The 18,262-nt window shown below is 45.0% G+C and overlaps 1 protein-coding gene across 1 annotated transcript in view; it reads right to left on the bottom strand.

Moving 5' to 3' along the window:
- Positions 1 to 4,631: 4,631 nt before the first annotated feature.
- Positions 4,632 to 18,262, bottom strand: part of PEPD (peptidase D) — a 144,991-nt gene continuing 131,360 nt past the window's right edge. The window contains exons 14-15 of the mRNA XM_069026486.1: positions 13,335 to 13,526; positions 4,632 to 5,303 (exon numbers count right to left, since the gene is read on the bottom strand). Coding sequence (XP_068882587.1) covers positions 5,154 to 5,303; positions 13,335 to 13,526 — 342 coding nt within the window. The 3' untranslated portion in view covers positions 4,632 to 5,153. The remainder of the gene's footprint in view (positions 5,304 to 13,334; positions 13,527 to 18,262) is intronic.

The following is an 18,262-nucleotide window of genomic DNA, read 5'->3' as shown; positions in this document are numbered from 1 at the left end:
GTTTTGTCTAAATGCCTGATTTAACAAAAAAGGAAAAAAAAATTAAGACTGAAAATTTACTGCAATTAGAGGGAGGGGAGAGGAGCAGAACACCAAAAATTACAAGGAAAAAGATGAAGATGACCTGAAGGCATCTCATTTGTTAACTGCACGTCCTCTGGTGAAAAGGCCAGCACTAATCTCTTGCCTTGTCTGACCTGTGAACTGGGACTGTGTGGCCCTGTAGTCCTGAAGTTGGTTTGCCTGGCCGGTGTGGGGCCCTCCTCTACCAGTCTGAACAGGGACTGCAAATCTTGGCTGTTTGTTTCTGATTTTGGTGAAAATGATTTCTTAGATCTCTCGTGAGTGGGGGTGATCCTCTTTCCGAAGCTCTGAAGGGTGACTTTTCCACCTGTTGCTCCTGGCAGCTCTGATCCCACTCCCTTCATGTTTAAAACTAAACCACTATGAAAAGTAATTTGTTTGGAAAATCAAATTTCTAGTTTATCAGCCTCTGCATTGATTTTCTTTACCGATGTTGTGGTTTAAGCCCAGCTGGAAAATGAGCCCCACGCAGCCACTCTCGTCTCCCCACCCCTCAGGTGAGAGACAAACTGCAGATTACGGGTTGAGATAACAATTTACTGGAAACAGCAACCAGATAAGAAAACAAACAGTGACAGCAACAACACTAATGACAACTGCGTGTAAGAGAGGGTGATACCGCGCAGAGCGCTCACAAAGCCCAACGTGACGCGGCCCTCGCTCCGTTCGCCGCTCCTGCCCCGGGACAGGAACAGAAATGACAGAAATGGTGGCGCAGCCTCCACACAGCACCTTTGTCCTGTACCCGCAGCCGCGCCCACACGGCTCCAGCCGCGCCCCCTCCCAGCACGGGGACAGCGATCCCTGGCCTTGGCTGACACTGGGACAGCGATCCCAGGCCTTGGCTGACACTGGGACAGCGATCCCTGGCCTTGGCTGACAATGGGACAGAGATCCCTGGCCTTGGCTGACACTGGGACAGCGATCCCAGGCCTTGGCTGACAATGGGACAGCGATCCCTGGCCTTGGCTGACACTGGGACAGCGATCCCTGGCCTCGGCTGACAATGGGACAGCGATCCCTGGCCTTGGCTGACAATGGGACAGCGATCCCTGGCCTCGGCTGACAATGGGACAGAGATCCCTGGCCTTGGCTGACAGTGGGACAGCGATCCCTGGCCTTGGCTGACACTGGGACAGCGATCCCTGGCCTCGGCTGACAATGGGACAGCGATCCCTGGCCTCGGCTGACAATGGGACAGAGATCCCTGGCCTTGGCTGACAGTGGGACAGCGATCCCTGGCCTTGGCTGACACTGGGACAGCGATCCCTGGCCTTGGCTGACACTGGGACAAGGATCCCTGGCCTCGGCTGACACTGGGACAAGGATCCCTGGCCTCGGCTGACAATGGGACAGAGATCCCTGGCCTTGGCTGACACTGGGACAGAGATCCCTGGCCTTGGCTGACAATGGGACAGAGATCCCTGGCCTTGGCTGACACTGGGACAGCGATCCCTGGCCTTGGCTGACAATGGGACAGAGATCCCTGGCCTTGGCTGACAATGGGACTGCGATCCCTGGCCTTGGCTGACACTGGGACAGAGATCCCTGGCCTTGGCTGACAATGGGACTGCGATCCCAGGCCTTGGCTGACACTGGGACAGCGATCCCTGGCCTTGGCTGACACCGGGACAGCGATCCCTGGCTTTGGCTGACACTGGGACAAGGATCCCTGGCCTCGGCTGACACCGGGACAGCGATCCCTGGCCTGGGCTGACAATAGAACAAGGCCTGGGAGGAGCAACGGGCTCTGCAGCCTCTTACTGCTATGATTGTAACAAATCATTGTTTTAAATGTACCCTCAGTAAGAGGCTGGTTGCAAGAAAGGGGTCAGTGTTATTTCAAGCCCCCACCTGCTAAAGTAGCTCCAAGGAGCAAAGGCCCTTTCCCCCAAGGTGAAGTAGTCCAGGCTGTGTGACAGCAAAGTACCTCCATCTCACCCATCTGCTGCAAGGCACAGAAAATTTCAGTGTAGACCTATAAAAGTTAAGATTTTCTTTTTGACACATTATTCTTAACTCCAGTCTGTGACAGAATCCAGTTCCTGTCAGTACACACAGAGTTACAACACCACACATTTCACCAGGAAACCTGACTCCCACTTTCTTACTGTACCACTAAGGGAAGGGGTCTGCTCTAGCCCCCGTGAGCACTGGGAGGCTGCACTCCTTTAACTACTCTAGCTGCAGCCAGGTAATTGCAAGGTAAACTCAGAGTGTACCCAACCCGAGGGAGCTGAAGCAATTTCTTGCAGCAATTTACATGTATCATTTCAGAAGTGTTCAGACGTTTCTAAACGCACAAATTTGCTCAGCATAACACATACTCTGTTACTTCGGTGCCACTCTATTCAAGTCTGTTTGTGCCAAGGGGAAAAGGCATTTGGGAAAACGTGACAGTAAGAGTATAAAATATCTTGATGTAGTCAAAAAGAAAATTTGCTATAACCCATATTTTCACCCCATTAATACACTTTAAATTATTAAATATCACATTTTAAAGTATTAGATATCACTTTGCCTTTTTAAAAAATGTTTATTCCACTTCCCTTCCACAATTTAGGAAAAAAGGTCTAATTCACTTTTTGCTTAAGTGGATAAAAATGATCATAATTACAGAACAAACTTCTGGAATGAACGATGAAATTTATATTCACCAAGTTTGTGGGCCTGATGATGAAGGAAAATGGGAGAGGATGCCCCATCCCAGACCAAAATGCATCCCCATGCCGGGCAGGCGGAGCAGGGAGCTGGGTACGTGAGCGGGTGCTCCCCGGCCCCGCGGCGGGTCCGTGCCACACCCCAAAGCAGAACCAGTTCTGCCTCCTGCAGAGCTCAGCATTGCTCGACCTGTTCTGCAGCAGCAGAGCCCAGCTTGTGCCAAGATTCATCACAGGCAGGGAAAGGCCTATTAACTACACTGGGGTGATGGCTTAGTTGAAACAGTTCCAAAGCTCTCCTTCTTTCAAAATCTGTTAAGTGTTACTATAAAATAGTAACTGCTGCTGAACCCAAGCAACAACAGGTTTCAGAGTGCCCAAAGCAGTGAGCCATCCCCTTGGGTGTGTTCAGAGCCTGCTGCAGGAAAACACTTGGGGAACGAGGCTGAGGCCATGATCACTGTCTTGCACTGAAAAAACCTGAGTTTTAGGGGCAGATAAGTTCAGAGCAATACAAAAAGACTCTGTGTTCTCATATCTGCAAGGCTACCAAAGCAAAGCCTGATGTCCTTGTGCAGGTACTACATCTCAGAGGTGGAAGATTTCAGTCACCACAGCAGGAACATCAATACAGCAGCACATACAAGCTTCTGATCTCACACCCTCCCATCCTCAAAAAACTGTTCCCCTTCACAGTCAAGAATTCCTGCACTTGCCTTTTACAAACCAATGTCAAGAAACCTCTAAAAAATGTATATAGGCTTATTTATTAACTGAGTGACATTAATGCAGTCCTCTGGATTGTTTTGCAATGTTTCTTTGGTCTCCCACATGCAGTTTCCTAGGTAGCAATGGGTCACCAAGCTGTTGGGAATAAAGAGCAGGTTCTTGTCACACAGACCAACCTGCTTAGCAAAAAGAGCTCTCCTAGAGCAACATGTTAGACAGTTTCTAAGGAAATTATTTCAGGCCTAAATCCAGTCCTGAGGAGGGCACAAAGGCTGCGGCACAGTGGTTTCTGACACCATCAAAGCCCATGTTGTGCTGTGCCCCCAGTGTGAGACGGGCACTTGCAGGAACTCACAGTTGATCCCATCACCCACCTGTCAGTGGCCTGGTGTGAGCAACAGAACTGAGATGCTCACACCAAGATGCTGAGATAACAACTCAGCTGATCCCTTCAGTGGGAAAATCCTCATGTGGCTGGCAGTGAGACCCAGAAAGGCCCTGATGCTCTGCTGTGGCTTCAGCTCCCCCTGACACAGCAGAGGGATGTTCTGAAGTTGCTTTGCAGTCAAACTGCGACAGAGCCTGAATACTGAACAGGAGTTTTGATGTGTATGTGTAAAGCGAAAAAGATTATTTTTATGTAGGTACCAGCATCTAGTGCTATTTTATGATGCAAGAAATGTATTTATTATCCTGCAGGCTGATGAATACCTACAGTAAAGAAAAGCTTCTCTTGGTAATTTAAATCTTGCATGAGTGGAAAATCATTTTGTGACCAACATTAATATGTCTGTAATGTATCCAAATAAAATTTACATTATTTCATTCTGAACTAACAATGAACTGTTAAAAATAACTCTATCATGCTGCACAGCATAGACTGCTGAGTGACCATGAGCCCTGCAGCAAAGATATTCCTTTCTTTCAATTTTTCAGGGTCACGAACACCATAGCAATCTATTTTTTAAAGGAACAAACAGATGAACAAATATAATGAGCATGGGGCTGTGTGTGAAGGATCAGTGCAGCCATTATCCAGAGCAGAAAACTGGCTAGCAAAGGGTCAAAGTTTGCAGAGCATAAATTTGTAGAAGGGTCAGATAAAGAAGCAGGAACTGGAGCAGAAAAGCATAATGACCACGAAGTTGTGAACATAAATGATGCCAAGGTGAATTTTAATAAAAATTTGATTCTGCTTACTGCATTGATACAGATCCATAAGAAAAATAAGTGTCATTATGTCCACTGAGAACAACTGATTTTTATTTCTATTTTTCACAGGACTTGTGATGAAGTTTAAAAAAGGACTTGAGTGTTATAATTGCTCATAGCTTTCAGATAATCCACTTGGTATTTCAGAGTCTTAATCATCAAAATTCAGATTTAATTGCAAGACACATCTGAGCTGAGATGTGACAGAAGTATAAGCCCCACTGATAAGGCAGCAGGGCTGTTTAGCTGCCACTTGGTCACGTAAACTGCTGATTGCAAGCAGCAGCTGAGTTACCTGGGTATCAACTGCTGAAGCCTTCGACTTCATTTTTAATGCATGAAGTTTTCCAGCTAATAGCCTGCCTGCCTGTCTTGCTAGTAAGGATTGGATGCATTTTATTTTATATGCTGCAGCATTAAATCAGAATGATGACTGATTAGTTGAGGCAGTAAGTACCATCCTGAAGTTTACTGCTTTTGGCTGGAGAGGCAGTCAAATGATTTGGAACTGCTCTGGCCTTCTGCCATGAAATCCTCTATTTCTTCCACGGTCCGTGGGACGCATGTGAGCAGCTCCATGCCAGTGGCTGTCACCGCGATGTCATCCTCGATCCGCACCTGCACACGGAACACACGATTACCAAGGCATTCCAGATGGGCATGGGAAGCACAGCAGGCAGCAACAGCAGCGAGGGCACAAGGGGCTGGTGAAACCCAGGCAACGCATCATACTGCAAGCACGAACTGCTTGTCACCACCAGCACCTTGGCATGGGGCTCAGTAGGTTCCAACTTCCCTTGGGCCGCTGGGCCCTGCCACCCTCCTGGGATCACACAAGGTTCATGGTGACCCCTGGTGTGGTGTGGTGGCCCCTCAGGTGTCTCAGGTGCCTCTGCTGCATCAAGGACAGTCTGAGCAAGGTGCTGCAACAGTGAGTTCATGCTACATCATTTCATGGGGCCAGTAGATCTCGACCCCCCAACAGCAGGAGCAGTAAAAAGAACATGCTTCCCCAGATATTCTTCCAGCCTTCCTAGCACATGCCTTGCTAGGGACAGATGCCCAGAGTGTTTGTTCTCAAAGCCATCCTGTTGCTGAGCTGTAATTCAGGTAGCTACTCTGCACTTAAAACTTTTCTCTAAACATAATAAATGTTCAAAGTGAAACTTTGAACATGAAATAGCTTGCAGCTGATATTCCAAACATTGATTTTGAGCTGATGAGAAAGTCCTGAGGAGGTCAGACATTTCATTTAAAATACAATCACTAAATTTCAAACCATGGAAGGAAAAAGCAGATCCTCTCAGTTTTTCAACTTTTGCTATTAAAATGAAAAGTGTGCTCCATTCCTGTTTGTCTCTAATTTCTTCTCACCAGTAAATGTGCCTACACAGTCATTCCCGTTATCTTATCAGAAAAATGTTGCTAAGTTGCTAAGCTGCAATAAAAGCAATTTTAGTAAGGTGTAAATCCAAAAGAATACAAACCCTGGATACTCCCACCTTACAATTGCTTTAATTGTTTCTGACCTCTTGACATTTTCAACTAAAAATAAAGCCGGTTAACATTTGTACTTCTGATTGCAAAATAATCCATTTGTTCAAACAAAATGAGTAATCCAGTCCTTATTAAACTGTTTAATGATGTCTTTGCCAGATTATTTCTTTTACTTGGTATCAAGTTAAGTGTATTATAAAGCAGAATTAAATAAACAAAGTCCATTGAGTTTACACATTTATTTTGGACAGCTGTAAATTTGAAGCTGTGAGGCTTTGTATGCTCAGTGTGCCTGAAAGGTGGGTACCTTGCTGCAGAGGAGATCAGAAACACCTGCAATGACTCTGCACTTGAACAGATTTTACCAGGATGGGCTTTTTGACTCACTGCTTCAAATTTTTCCAGCTGAGCAAAACATAACCCAAGGATTCGGCACAAGGGTCCCACTGCATCCAAAGGCAAATCCTGCTGTGTACCCGTCCTGCTGGGTTCTTGGGCCTGGGCACAGCCTGCCTGGGTGGACCAGTCCCTGACAAAAACCTGATGGTACTAGGGAAACCATGCAGAAGTGCCAGAATCCAGGGACAGAGCTGGTGAGATGGTAAAAGCCTAAGCATCACATTGGCAAGCCCAACCAGTGTAAATGGAGCTGGGCACAGCAATGATGTGGAAAGTAAAATGTCAGTGCAAAAGTAAGTCTGAGAGCAGAGGGAAGGCCAGCCAAAGCTAGAACTGACTCTGCCTACAGAGAGAGCCTTTTCCCAAGCACTGCCAGCTTCACAAACCTCCCCCCACTTGAGCTGAAATTCCCCAGCTACAGAGATGTATCAGCCACAATTCATCTGCTTAACCAGTAACATTAGCAAAAAAGCAAGAAAAATGGTTCCAGCTCTGTGTTTTATGCCTTCATCAGTACCTCTGCACTCTTTGGGAGGATGGACTGACTTAAAAGCAGAGTAGATGAAAGCTAGACTATAGTGGGGAAGAACAAGTGGGGCAAGGTGTCTGTCCACGCTGTACTCTATCTAGGCCACAAGAGAAAAACAGGATGGGGAAGGAACTGGAAAATAGTTGAGTGATGAAAGGACCAGGGAAAGGAAGGTATAGTAAGGTGAGACAGGATTGACAAATAATGGACAGAGAGCTGGGGCTGGCTAAGGAGGCCAGGTAGGGAGAGCCTGGTGGAGGTGAGACGTGAGACATCCTGAATGAGGAGAGCACACAGGGGGCTGGAGCTGCCAAAGGCAGGGAGCTGAGAATGACCAAATGGGGGAGGATGAGTGCCACATACAGCCACTCCTCGTATAGGAGGAGCATTGTTAGGGGATCATATAATTGATCCACAGTGGGAGAGCCAGTACTGTCACATCAGCCTGCTCAGCATCAGCACCTCCAAATGGTCTTCAGGATGCAGAAGGAGGCACACACAGAACCACCGGTTGGTCCCCTGGGGCCTTAACCCTCACTCCCTAGGAACATGCCACTTCTTTTGCCAGGATCTAACCCTTCCTCTACTGGATGAATCTCACCTGAAATGGATGCTTGCCGCAACAGAGAAGACAGATTTCCCATTTTCAGTACCTAATTTTTCCTTTGCCTAAAAGCAACATGAGTGCAGAGGAACAGGCTCTCAAGGGGAAGGAAATGGTTTCATTTGCTCTTTTCCTTCACACCTTCCATGCTTCACCCTGAGTTTAAACTCAGCAGCAGCAAGAAGCAGCTTCAGAGGACCTGCAAAATCTTCCCCATAGGAGCGCCTGTCATTTGGTCTTGTCTTCTGTCCAAATGGAGAAAAGATGCTGGATCTGCCTGGCAAGGCTCACTGGCTTGGGACTGCATTTCCCAGAGGGGGACAGTGGTTATGAAACTTGCTCTCAGAGCTGTCCCTGTTTGCAGGCTCTTTGTTCATCAGTGCTGCTTGTTTCAGGGCTACAGAGTGGTTTGGAGTTGGGCACTGAAGTGTGTGAGGCTCACAGCACCCCCAGCTTTCAGGGTGCTCTGCAAAAACCTAGGGGAGGCTTTACTTTTTTGGTGTGAAATGGCACACTTCAAAAAACCACTCCTGTAAAGATGCAGTGGTCAGGAATGCCAGGACTGTTCCTAAAATGCCTTTTTCTTATCAAGGGTTGTGGCATGATCTGTCTAGATAGACCTGATTGCACAACTGCCTAACACTAGCACAGGCCATCATGTGGCTCAACTCAATGGTCCCAACTCTGTCCCAAAGCAGGGCCATGGGGGCACAGCCAAGGACAGCACGGGAGTTAAACACCAGGGCTGCTGTCAGCTCTGTACAGCCTCGTACTTTGTCCTGACTTACTAATACAGTCGTGCTCCCCAGAGCCTCCTGTGTTACCTTCCAGGGGAAACAGGGTTGTAGCACTTATTAATTTCTTTTGGAGGACAAGATACATACAAAGCTTTTGACAATCAAGAAACTATTTTGGCCAATTAAATAATCCAGATTTGCATGATGATAGATCCCTGATGTCAAAAAAGGCAACTGGTGAAATGTCCCCCCCTTTTTAAAAATCTACTGAGCATTTGTTTGATTATGGCTGTGGAAAGCAGCAACACTATTGCTGAAAGACCTTAAGAGTGGGACACTTGCCTGGAAATGATGACAGGACGTGGCCATACATGGGACCCCCCAAAGTAGATGAGCAGATGTCCGGATGAAGGACCTGTGAGTCTGTTCCTACAGCTGGTGTCCTACAGAGGCAGCTGTGTGTAGCCAAGGAACTTATTTCAACTCAGCCATCGACTTACCAGTAATTTTTAACAGAGCAAACTTATCAAGAGCAGAGTTTGACTTCTGTATCTCAGAGGGACTGGTTAGGAAACAGAGCTGCCTCACATCAAACCCAGGTCCAGGCAAGGGGTGCAGGGCTGGGGAAGGCACTTTCCTGTTGTTACACACAGTGGCTATGCCAAGATGTTTTCTATAGAGGCCAGTAGACTCTGTGCTCAGTGACTCTCATCCCATGCTGCAGTCTTCCTGGCACAAGCAGATTTCATTCACAAGCAAGTCCTCATGTCAAGAGAACCTTTATTTTAAGTGTCCACATTTAAATGTTAACATTTTTATGGAAGGGGATCAATATTAGTAGGGTGAGGCCATGTATGTTATTAGATTAACTAATACAGATGGAAAAAAAGCCTCAGGTGCCCAGTCCCTTCACACAGGCTCAAAAAGAAACATTAAACTACAAGGTAAATACAGGTTAGAAACAGCTGGTCTTACTTTAATCTAATTATTTTAATTAGACAAGAGAAAAGGGTTAAAGAAGGTTTATAAGCAACTAGCAGTAGGTTTTGGATTGCCTACACCTATCACTTCCCCTAAAAGAACTTTTAAAGAAAGTTAAGTATGTATATTGTGACAACTGCTTTCCTATGAAAACTTTAGAAGAAATGCTGTGTAGCACTATTACTGTGATATAGTATGCAATATTAAAAAGTAGATGAGCAAAATGTTTATTGCGTAGTAAACTATTTCATTTCACAATACAGATTCACCATGAACTCAGAAACAGAGCGTAATCTTCTGAAAAATAAAATTCAGGACAGAGACAACTATATGGCTCTCTGAACCGAAGGTAGAAGCAGTTAAATATCCTGCTTTTTATTTGGTTTAACATTTATTCTGAGTAAGGGAAGCACTATTGTTTTGAAAAATATTCGGATCTTCAAGTTCCTGAGCTTTGTTTAATTTAAAATCTGTTAAATTTTTAAAGGAGAAAAATCTGTAAACAAAAGAAAGTAATGCATTTATCGCTCGTCTTCCAGCATTTGCTCTAAGTTGCATAGTTTTCAGATACTAAGTCTAGTGCTAGTTCTACAAATCCTAGGGAAAAATAAAGCCTGAACAGAGATTGAATGTGTAAGGCCAAAAAAAGACTGAATGGCTTTACTGTGTCTTTGAGAAAACATCATATGAACTGCATGAATCAGTAATCAGCTTATGAAGAATGGAAATGTCAAACCCTAAAGGGCAGCATTTGGAGTCGGCATTTCCCCTTCCCCGAGGATTCGGCTGCTTTTCCTGAGCAATACATACAACCGTGTGCACATCCCTCTATTTGCACATCTGTGTTTATTTAGGAGTGTGTGGGGCAGAGTCCAGGCAGAGCAAAGGTGCCCTGGGCCACACACTGTGCCAGCATCCAGCAGCAGCCCTTGTCCCATAGGATTTATGACCTCGGTAAACTGGACTTTGGTTTTGCAGATGGAGAACTGAAGTACATGTGACTGAAACATCCCAAAATTGGCCAAGGAAGTTTGTGAAGGACTGAACTCAATGGCTGTCAAGTAAAGAGTGTAGGGCTTCAGACAGGGCAGTATCCCCCGACCACTGCTTGCTTCCCTCTGGAGGGATCTGTATTTGACCCAGAAGAGCTTGTTTGGTAAAAGCCCCGATTAAGAGGTCCCTGAGCAGCAGGGACAGCCACAAAGGCTGTGTCTGTGCTTGAGGCATGCAGGAAGGTGGGCTGGTAATGGACCTGTCCCAGCAGTGCAGGCAGCCAAGGAAAGCTCATGCCGACTCTTCTTCTTTCCTGCTCCTGCACCTTCTACAGTCTCTTCATGGCTAACTCCAGGCAGAACAAATTACAATAAATGGCTACAGTCTTGCCCTTTCTGGCACCCTACGAGAGCTTTGCTTCTCAATGCAGAGACTTGTCACAATCAAGAAAATTATCCAAAGCTCAAGAAAGACATGAATTCAAGGTGAATTTATTAAAAATCCACAAATTCCCTGTGCAGACAGACTTACTCAGAATTACAGTGGTGTTACTTCAGTGAATGTTATTTCATTTTTGAAGTGAATTACACTAAACCAAATTAAGAACATTTTAATTAGTGCTGAGCTCTGCAGAGGGAAATGGACTACTTATTTCCTTTTGTAGAATGTATTTTTCTTTTAAACTTAAAGGAAGATTGGACTGGCTGTAGTGAAATCTTCAGGTAGAACTGACAACAGTACTAGCTCCTGTACTGTTAGTATTTGTCAGTAAAAGCACTGGGCTTTACAAGATCTTTTTTAATCTCCTTAGAAAGGAAGTTTTCTGGCATGCTTTTGTGAGAAATACTCACTCACTCTGGATAAACTAGAATGAAACATCTTGTACATAACTAAGCACTCTACACAGCACAGACTGCATCTTCTATTTATGCAGAATCAAGTCAGAATGGTAAAGATGGAAAAGATTATTTTGATTGCATTGTAATTCAGCTTTTGTGAAGAATTCAGAAATATTCAGATGTATTCCAGTCTCAGATTTTATTTTCTTTCTTCTGGACAAAATCAAGTGACAACATCTGGCTCAGGGTATGTGTGTATTATTTTTTTTCCTAAGTAAAATATATTGTTCACAGGGGGATCAGAGATTTAGATTTTTGCTAAATTGTTGTTGGGCCGCCCCTTATTTTAGCAAAGTTTGTTGGCTAGCTCTCCTTAATGATGACTCCTTAAGTCATCATTACAGGAAGCTAAGCAAAAATGAGGGAACAAAGTTAGACTTTGCTTGAAATTGCTGGAACAAAAGTGCCTGATCCAGCAACTTATTAGCAAGGTAGAGATCCCATGCTGTCACTCCTATTCTGTGCAACCACAGGCAGCAGGTGAGCCACAGGCGCACCTCAAGCTGCAGAGCTGGAGTGGGTGGGCATTCACAGCCATTTGGGAAGAATGTAGGCTTTGCTGAGCAATTTCAGGGAAAGCTCACCAGGAATCATTTTAAATGCTGAAAAACTCACAGAGTGTTTACAAGGAAAACGAAGACAGTTAAACCTGTTTCCATTGCAGTGTTAAGCTACACAAGCACATCACAGTGCTCTTTTAAAATACATTGCAGCATGTGGTATCCTACAGAATGTGCTCACAGTTAGAAAATGCAGAATTAGCTGCCTTTTGTTCACCAATACCTCAGTTGTCTGGCTGGCAAATCTTGATAAAGAAACAACACAGAGACAGATAATGTCCCAGACCTCAGCAGTGAATTAAATACCAGCAAGGGTAAAGTCCTGTGTCTCTTGATAAAGCTGCACCCACATCATGGGTGGCTGCCCTAGAGCCTGGTTGGCTGCCATGACTGGGAAGAACACACACACCTTCTCTGTCAGGGCTGGTGGTTCCAAAGCAGCTACAGTAATCACCCTCTCATGGCTGGGGTACAGTGATAAATTAGTAAATGGCAGCAGCAGACAATTCCTAATGAATGACTTCATACCAGAAAATCACCGCCACTGCCAGTGACTGCTCGCTGTACTGAGACTTAGCAGAGCCATGGGGAGGATGGGTCATTGCAGCTGCATGCTCTAGCTCCTGTGTGAAGGAGTACAGATGCTCGGAGAACAATGTGGCAGCCTTCAAATGCTTGCCCTGCTGAAGTAAAAACCTACTGGAAGCACTGCAACTGCTGAATGCTCTGTGAGGGCAACAGCTTTGTATGGGAAATGTGTCCTGGACAGTATGTACAACAAGGCCCCTCTACCTGCCCAGCAGCTGCTGCATGGGAATGATTGCCCAGATCACCTCTACCTCCCAAGGTGGCCAATCCTCCTGTGCACACTGCTGCCTGAGCCTGTCACATTGAGCCTGGGTGCTTGGGAAAACCATCACCCATTCTTCTGGAAAACGGGGACAGCTCTCGCGAGGCACAAGCTTCATGCCATTCTGTCAATAATCCAGTAAGAGCAATTATTGCTGTTTTCATCTACTGCCTCCCCAGCTTAAACAGCTTCAGGCTCTTCTGCCCTGGCAGGAAGCACTGGACTGTGCTGCTGTCAAGGAAGCCTACTCTAGACTACAGAACTCAGTCTCATATTTCATAACATACACATTTCACACATTAGACAAAACACTTACCTGGCAAGCCACTGTCTGGTGCTGTCAGAGGATATTTCAGTCAATGGAAAAATATGGGTCTCTCATTAATCAGACACCACTAGTACAAAATCACATTAAAAAATTAGAATAAAACCCCCCAGTTTGTCTGCAGAGTCAAATGGTCCAAATTACTCAAGGTACTGCTTCAGGAACAGCCCTATGTGCAACACAGTACAACTCCCAGAAGACTTCTCCTCAGATACATAGTAAGGGCAAACAAAGAGGAAACCAATTAATAAAATCATCTGCTAAGAATTACTCACCCCACCAAATCCTCTGAAACGCCGCAGGACGTCGTTGTTGATGAAGCAGGACTGTGCAGGGTCCTGCAGGGCCTGGTCCAGGAGGGGGTCGATGAAGTAGATGCCCGGTTCGATGGTGAGCACCATGCCCTGCTCCAGGCGGCGCGCGGTGCGCAGGCTCCGCAGCCCCGGCAGGTCGATGCGCTCCACTCCCTGCAGGAGAGACACTCGTTCTTTCAGACACAAAGGCAATCTGTGGATGACTTTATATCAAGCTCTCCTATGCTGACTGCTCCATAAGACACACAAAATACAAAAAATAATCATAAAGGACTGAAACTTAGCTATGCAATTACCTCCCTCCCATCGGTCCTCATTTAGCTTTCACACAGAGTGATGACCAGTTTTCAACTCAACACCCAAACTGTTTTTTGCACCACAGAAATCTTGGCTTTGGATACACTTGGTACTGTTACTCTCTACCTTGGGAGAAATACTGCACTACAAAGCAAAAATAATTACTTGCACTATTCCTTGCTCTACCCTTCCTTGCAAAGTATGGTAGTGTAAGCGACATGCAAATCTTGAAATGCCCCTGCCACGTCATGGCTGAAACAGCTGAACTATGCAGCAGAGAACAATTTCTCCAAGGATATGCAAATACTTATTCTCACCAAATGTTATTAAAATTACACATTTATGATCTTGATTCAGGAGCAATGAGTCTACACATGACCTCATAAAAGCAGCCCATTTAAACTAAACTTTTGTCAGATTCAGACTTTCAGGCAACATGGTGCTGATTGGTGTTATTAAAAGTCAAGTCAAAACAAGTCCTAACTAGCAAAACATTCTCTTCTTCCCAAAAGCTGGTAAAATAAAATGATCCATGAGGACGTGCTTAGTCAAGGAATTAGAAACACTGCAAAGACTAGTTCCGGATATTAATTTTTTCCCCTAAATGTGACAGGTATTGCAATATCAGAATAAATATATCTCAACCCCATTAGCTTTTTGAAAATTTTTTGCAACTGTAGCAAAATTCCCCCAACAAATTATTGTAATGGCCCATAAACAGCTCACAGGCCAACCAGCTTGCAATTGTGCACATACACTCTGCTCATGAAACCTCTTCTGCTCCAGCCAGCAAGTCAGAGGTTAACATGTCTGTGAGACCACGGCGTTAGTTATCTGGTCTCCACGTAGCTTTCCTGAATCTTGCTTCTGGCCAAAGCCCCAGTACTTTCCCTTGCCGGCAGAAGGGGCAACTGGTGTCAGCATCACTGTCAGCATGACTGGCATCACGAGGATGAAACTTGCCCTTTCTCCCCAACAAAGCCCTGCCCAGCGCTACCCTCGGTGCTGAGGCACCATGTCCTGGCACAGCCGAGCTCCCATGTTTCTGCCAGGCCAGTGCAGGGGGTCGGAGGGAGGCTGGAGCATTACCCTGCACGTTATCCATGTTTTCATCTTACTGAATCATTCCCTTTTCAGAATGGGTACAGCCCTGCAGTACTGTTTGCTCTTGAGCTCCACTTTCAGTTCAGAAAGAGCCTATTTTACAGAAATACTGCTTTGCAGCAGCCCCTCCACAGTGTTTGCTTTATTCTCACTGGTCACCCAAGCAAGGCTGGGGTTGCTTTTCTTCCCTTTGCAGAGCTTAATCTGTTCCAGTGTACAGCACCTTACAGCAGCCAAGATTTCCAGAGCTAACCAGCCTGGATGTTTGGACGTAGGTTTGCCCATTTTGACTGTGTATTCGATATGTTTTATGTCATATGTTTGATTTGGACTTTGCAGAGCACTATATTATACCAAAGTAAGAAAACATGATTTTGTTTTACTGAGCCTAGGAAACAAGAATAGTGTGATATTAAGCAAGGCACTTTGAATTTGTATTCTTATCAAAACTCAAAGAAAATCAATATATTTCTAAACTTGAAACAATAACTGCATTGAAATTGAGCCATTTTTTCTCTCATACTGCCCCTTGGGGTTTGGCATTTCGCACATTCATTGTAATGTGTAAAGGAAGTGAGGGCATCCAATCTTGTGGATTAATCTCTCCATGAGCTGTAAACAATTAGATTAGTGTCTGGACCTTTTGGTGCCTCGCCAACTATCTATCGGCTACTTTACAGCAAACAGCCCATATTTGGCTTTTAAGTACACTTCTCAATTCTACTTGTAAATGCCTTTTCCCAGGCAGTCAATCCAAGACAGATGCTAGAAAGACGAATACAGAGTGAGGAAAACAATGGCAAACATCCTCTGAAAGCAGCCCTGGCACAGCATCCCTATTTTTTTTCCTTTACTTAAAATAAATGGTGTTTCACACCAGGTGTGACAATAAAGCCTCAGTAGCCCCCTTTATTTATCTCTGTATGGCTGCTAAAGCAGTGGTAGGCATTTAGTCTAGACTCTTTGCAGTCTGATCCTGCTTTTAGTTCTTCCTTCAAGAAGCCAACAGCGACTCAGGAACAAGACCCAAGATCCACATTTGGAAATGTCTCTCAGCAATGCAGGGAGACTCCCTGAGGCACCTGAATAATGCTGCTCACCCAAAAGTATAATTTTAACTTCTCTGGAAGGAATTTGGAAACTCTTTTTGATATTCACCCCATCCTATCTCAGTCCTGGGTTGTGCTGGCTCTAGGTTTCATCTCCAGGTCTTTGGATTCTGCAGGTACTGATGCAGCAATATCCCTACCACGGAAGCCTTCACAGAAAGGGGAACACTGCTCAGCTTTCTAAAGCTGAAAAGCAAGCAGGGCAGCCATGGGTGGGCTTGTCCCTTTTAATAGAGACTAGCAAGGTGTTCACCAGGAGATGTGTGAAATGGATAAGAGAGACAGGTTCTGGCTATGGCTTGTATGTGGCCACTCATACTCTGAGCAGGGACAGCACCAACCCAATTTGCTGCAAGGTTGAAGGACAAAATGAGCTGGCACAGGAAATATGCAGAGAGGGGCCAGTGACCAAGCTGGGTAGATGACAAAATCCCTTCTTTTGAGAACAGTGCTGGATTAAAACATACATCAGACTATGGCTTCAGCATCCCAAGTAACATCTGATCTCTAGGCACTCATGACCATCTCGGTAGCCACCACACCCATCAGGTCCAGGGGCTAACAGCTCTCAGTCTGCTGTGGTTGGTTATGAAAAGTAGGACAAACTGAGGATTTCTTTTAATGACTGAAACACCACAACCCCCAAACAGAAGATGACAGGTCTGAAACAAGACTTGCCATTTTCCATCAAGTCAAACTCTATTGGGAGCAAAGCCTGACAGGGAGACCTCACACTGTCATCCCTCAGTATGAATCTTCTGCCATTAATGGATTTCCTTCCTTGCGAGGAGGAAACTTCCCTACATCTCGCAGCTAAACAACTCAAGCTTTGTTTTCAACAGTGACCATGATGTTGTTTTGCAGTCAGATGAAACGAAGAGTAAAAATGTGAGTGCTGGTAGAGCAGCTGTGTGGCTGCCTGTTCCTATCACCATTATATCCTGGAGGCCTGGCCACTGAGCAGGACCTTTGTCACAGTGCTGCACGGAGAGAAAGTAAAAGCTGGTAATTGGTCCCCAAAAGGTGTACAGAATAGTCTAGAAAGTACTAATGCCTAGGCATCTATAAAGAGACTTGCAGTCACATTCTGTGAAAATTAAATTTTGAGTAACTGTTTATTCTCCTGTATATTGCAACAACAGATTATATCTGAAATTGTTTTCTAAGACTGACTTTATTTGGAGGTTCTGCTCACATTTTAAAATTGAAACGTTCCTCCCGCAGTAAGCACAGATGTATGATACTGTCATTTGTGACTGTACTCCTGCCAAGAACATTGGATTCCAATTAATGGTTCATCTAAGGTAACAAAAACCAGCATGTCTAGGCAATAAGCACTGTCAAGGGAACAACAGAATTATTATGTAAACTGATTTTATTACTATGTAAGCAAAATAAAAGATCAAATTAAGTGTACAACAATACAAAATATTACTATTTTTGGAGTAAGCAGGGAATTAGGAAGTAGGCAAATCTGCCTGTTTCCCAGAAAAAGGGCTGTGGAAGACTAGAATTTGCAATATCCCCACAATATCTTAGTATAAAGATGAACTACTGCTTGCTCCTAAGCAACTCAATGGTTAATCTGTTGTTTTTTCCATGGAAGAACTGCAATGTGTATCATGCTGGGTCTTGTTCCATAGGCACTGTCTATCTGAGTCTATCAGGCAAAGCAATCAGAAGCAGAGAGAGCTCCAGGCCCACTCAGGCCTGATCCCGGGCTTGTCTTTGGATCAGGACAGAAGAAAACCACAGGTGATGTCCCTGTGCTGGCTGATCCTCACCCACAGGGCCATGGCAGCAGCTAGAGATGCACAAGTGCAGAGAGGTGCAAGGGCACCCTACCTGCCAAAACCAGGGGCTGTAAGCTGGCATCATCCCAAAGTTTCCTCAAGTCAGCAACGGCAACAAACCCGAGCCACGGCAGAGAACACCTGAGCTACTCATAACTGCAAGTACTGAACCACAGTAAAAGACTCCTGAGTGACACAATCTAGTTTCACCTACTCTTTTACAGCTAAAGCATCACAGAACTTTTTGGAGCCTGAGACTGTCCCAGTTGGAACATACCCAGTACAGTGAAGTCCTAACCACTTTACCAAGCTAAGTGCAATCAAGTATTTACATTAATCAGAATACAAACATTACATTTAGATAATATGAAATAAGCACCAAAGTGAAATCTCAGATCTTTTCTATATTCTCCCACTGCATATACCCAACTTCTAATTAGCTCATTTAATGTAAAAAGAACAGAGCTCTGTACAGCTAAGAAAATAAAAGTCTGGAATTCCATTTCACATGTCTCCTGGTCCCTTCTCTCTAAGCCCTTGTTTCACTTGCTGAGTGTTACTAATGAAGATTAGTTTATTCAATCTA

The sequence above is a fragment of the Aphelocoma coerulescens genome, chromosome 11 (assembly GCF_041296385.1).
Source record: "Aphelocoma coerulescens isolate FSJ_1873_10779 chromosome 11, UR_Acoe_1.0, whole genome shotgun sequence".
In the NCBI taxonomy this organism is placed as follows: Eukaryota; Metazoa; Chordata; class Aves; order Passeriformes; family Corvidae; genus Aphelocoma; species Aphelocoma coerulescens.
Note: the sequence above shows the minus strand (reverse complement) of the source record. Positions and strands in the feature narration are given on the sequence as shown.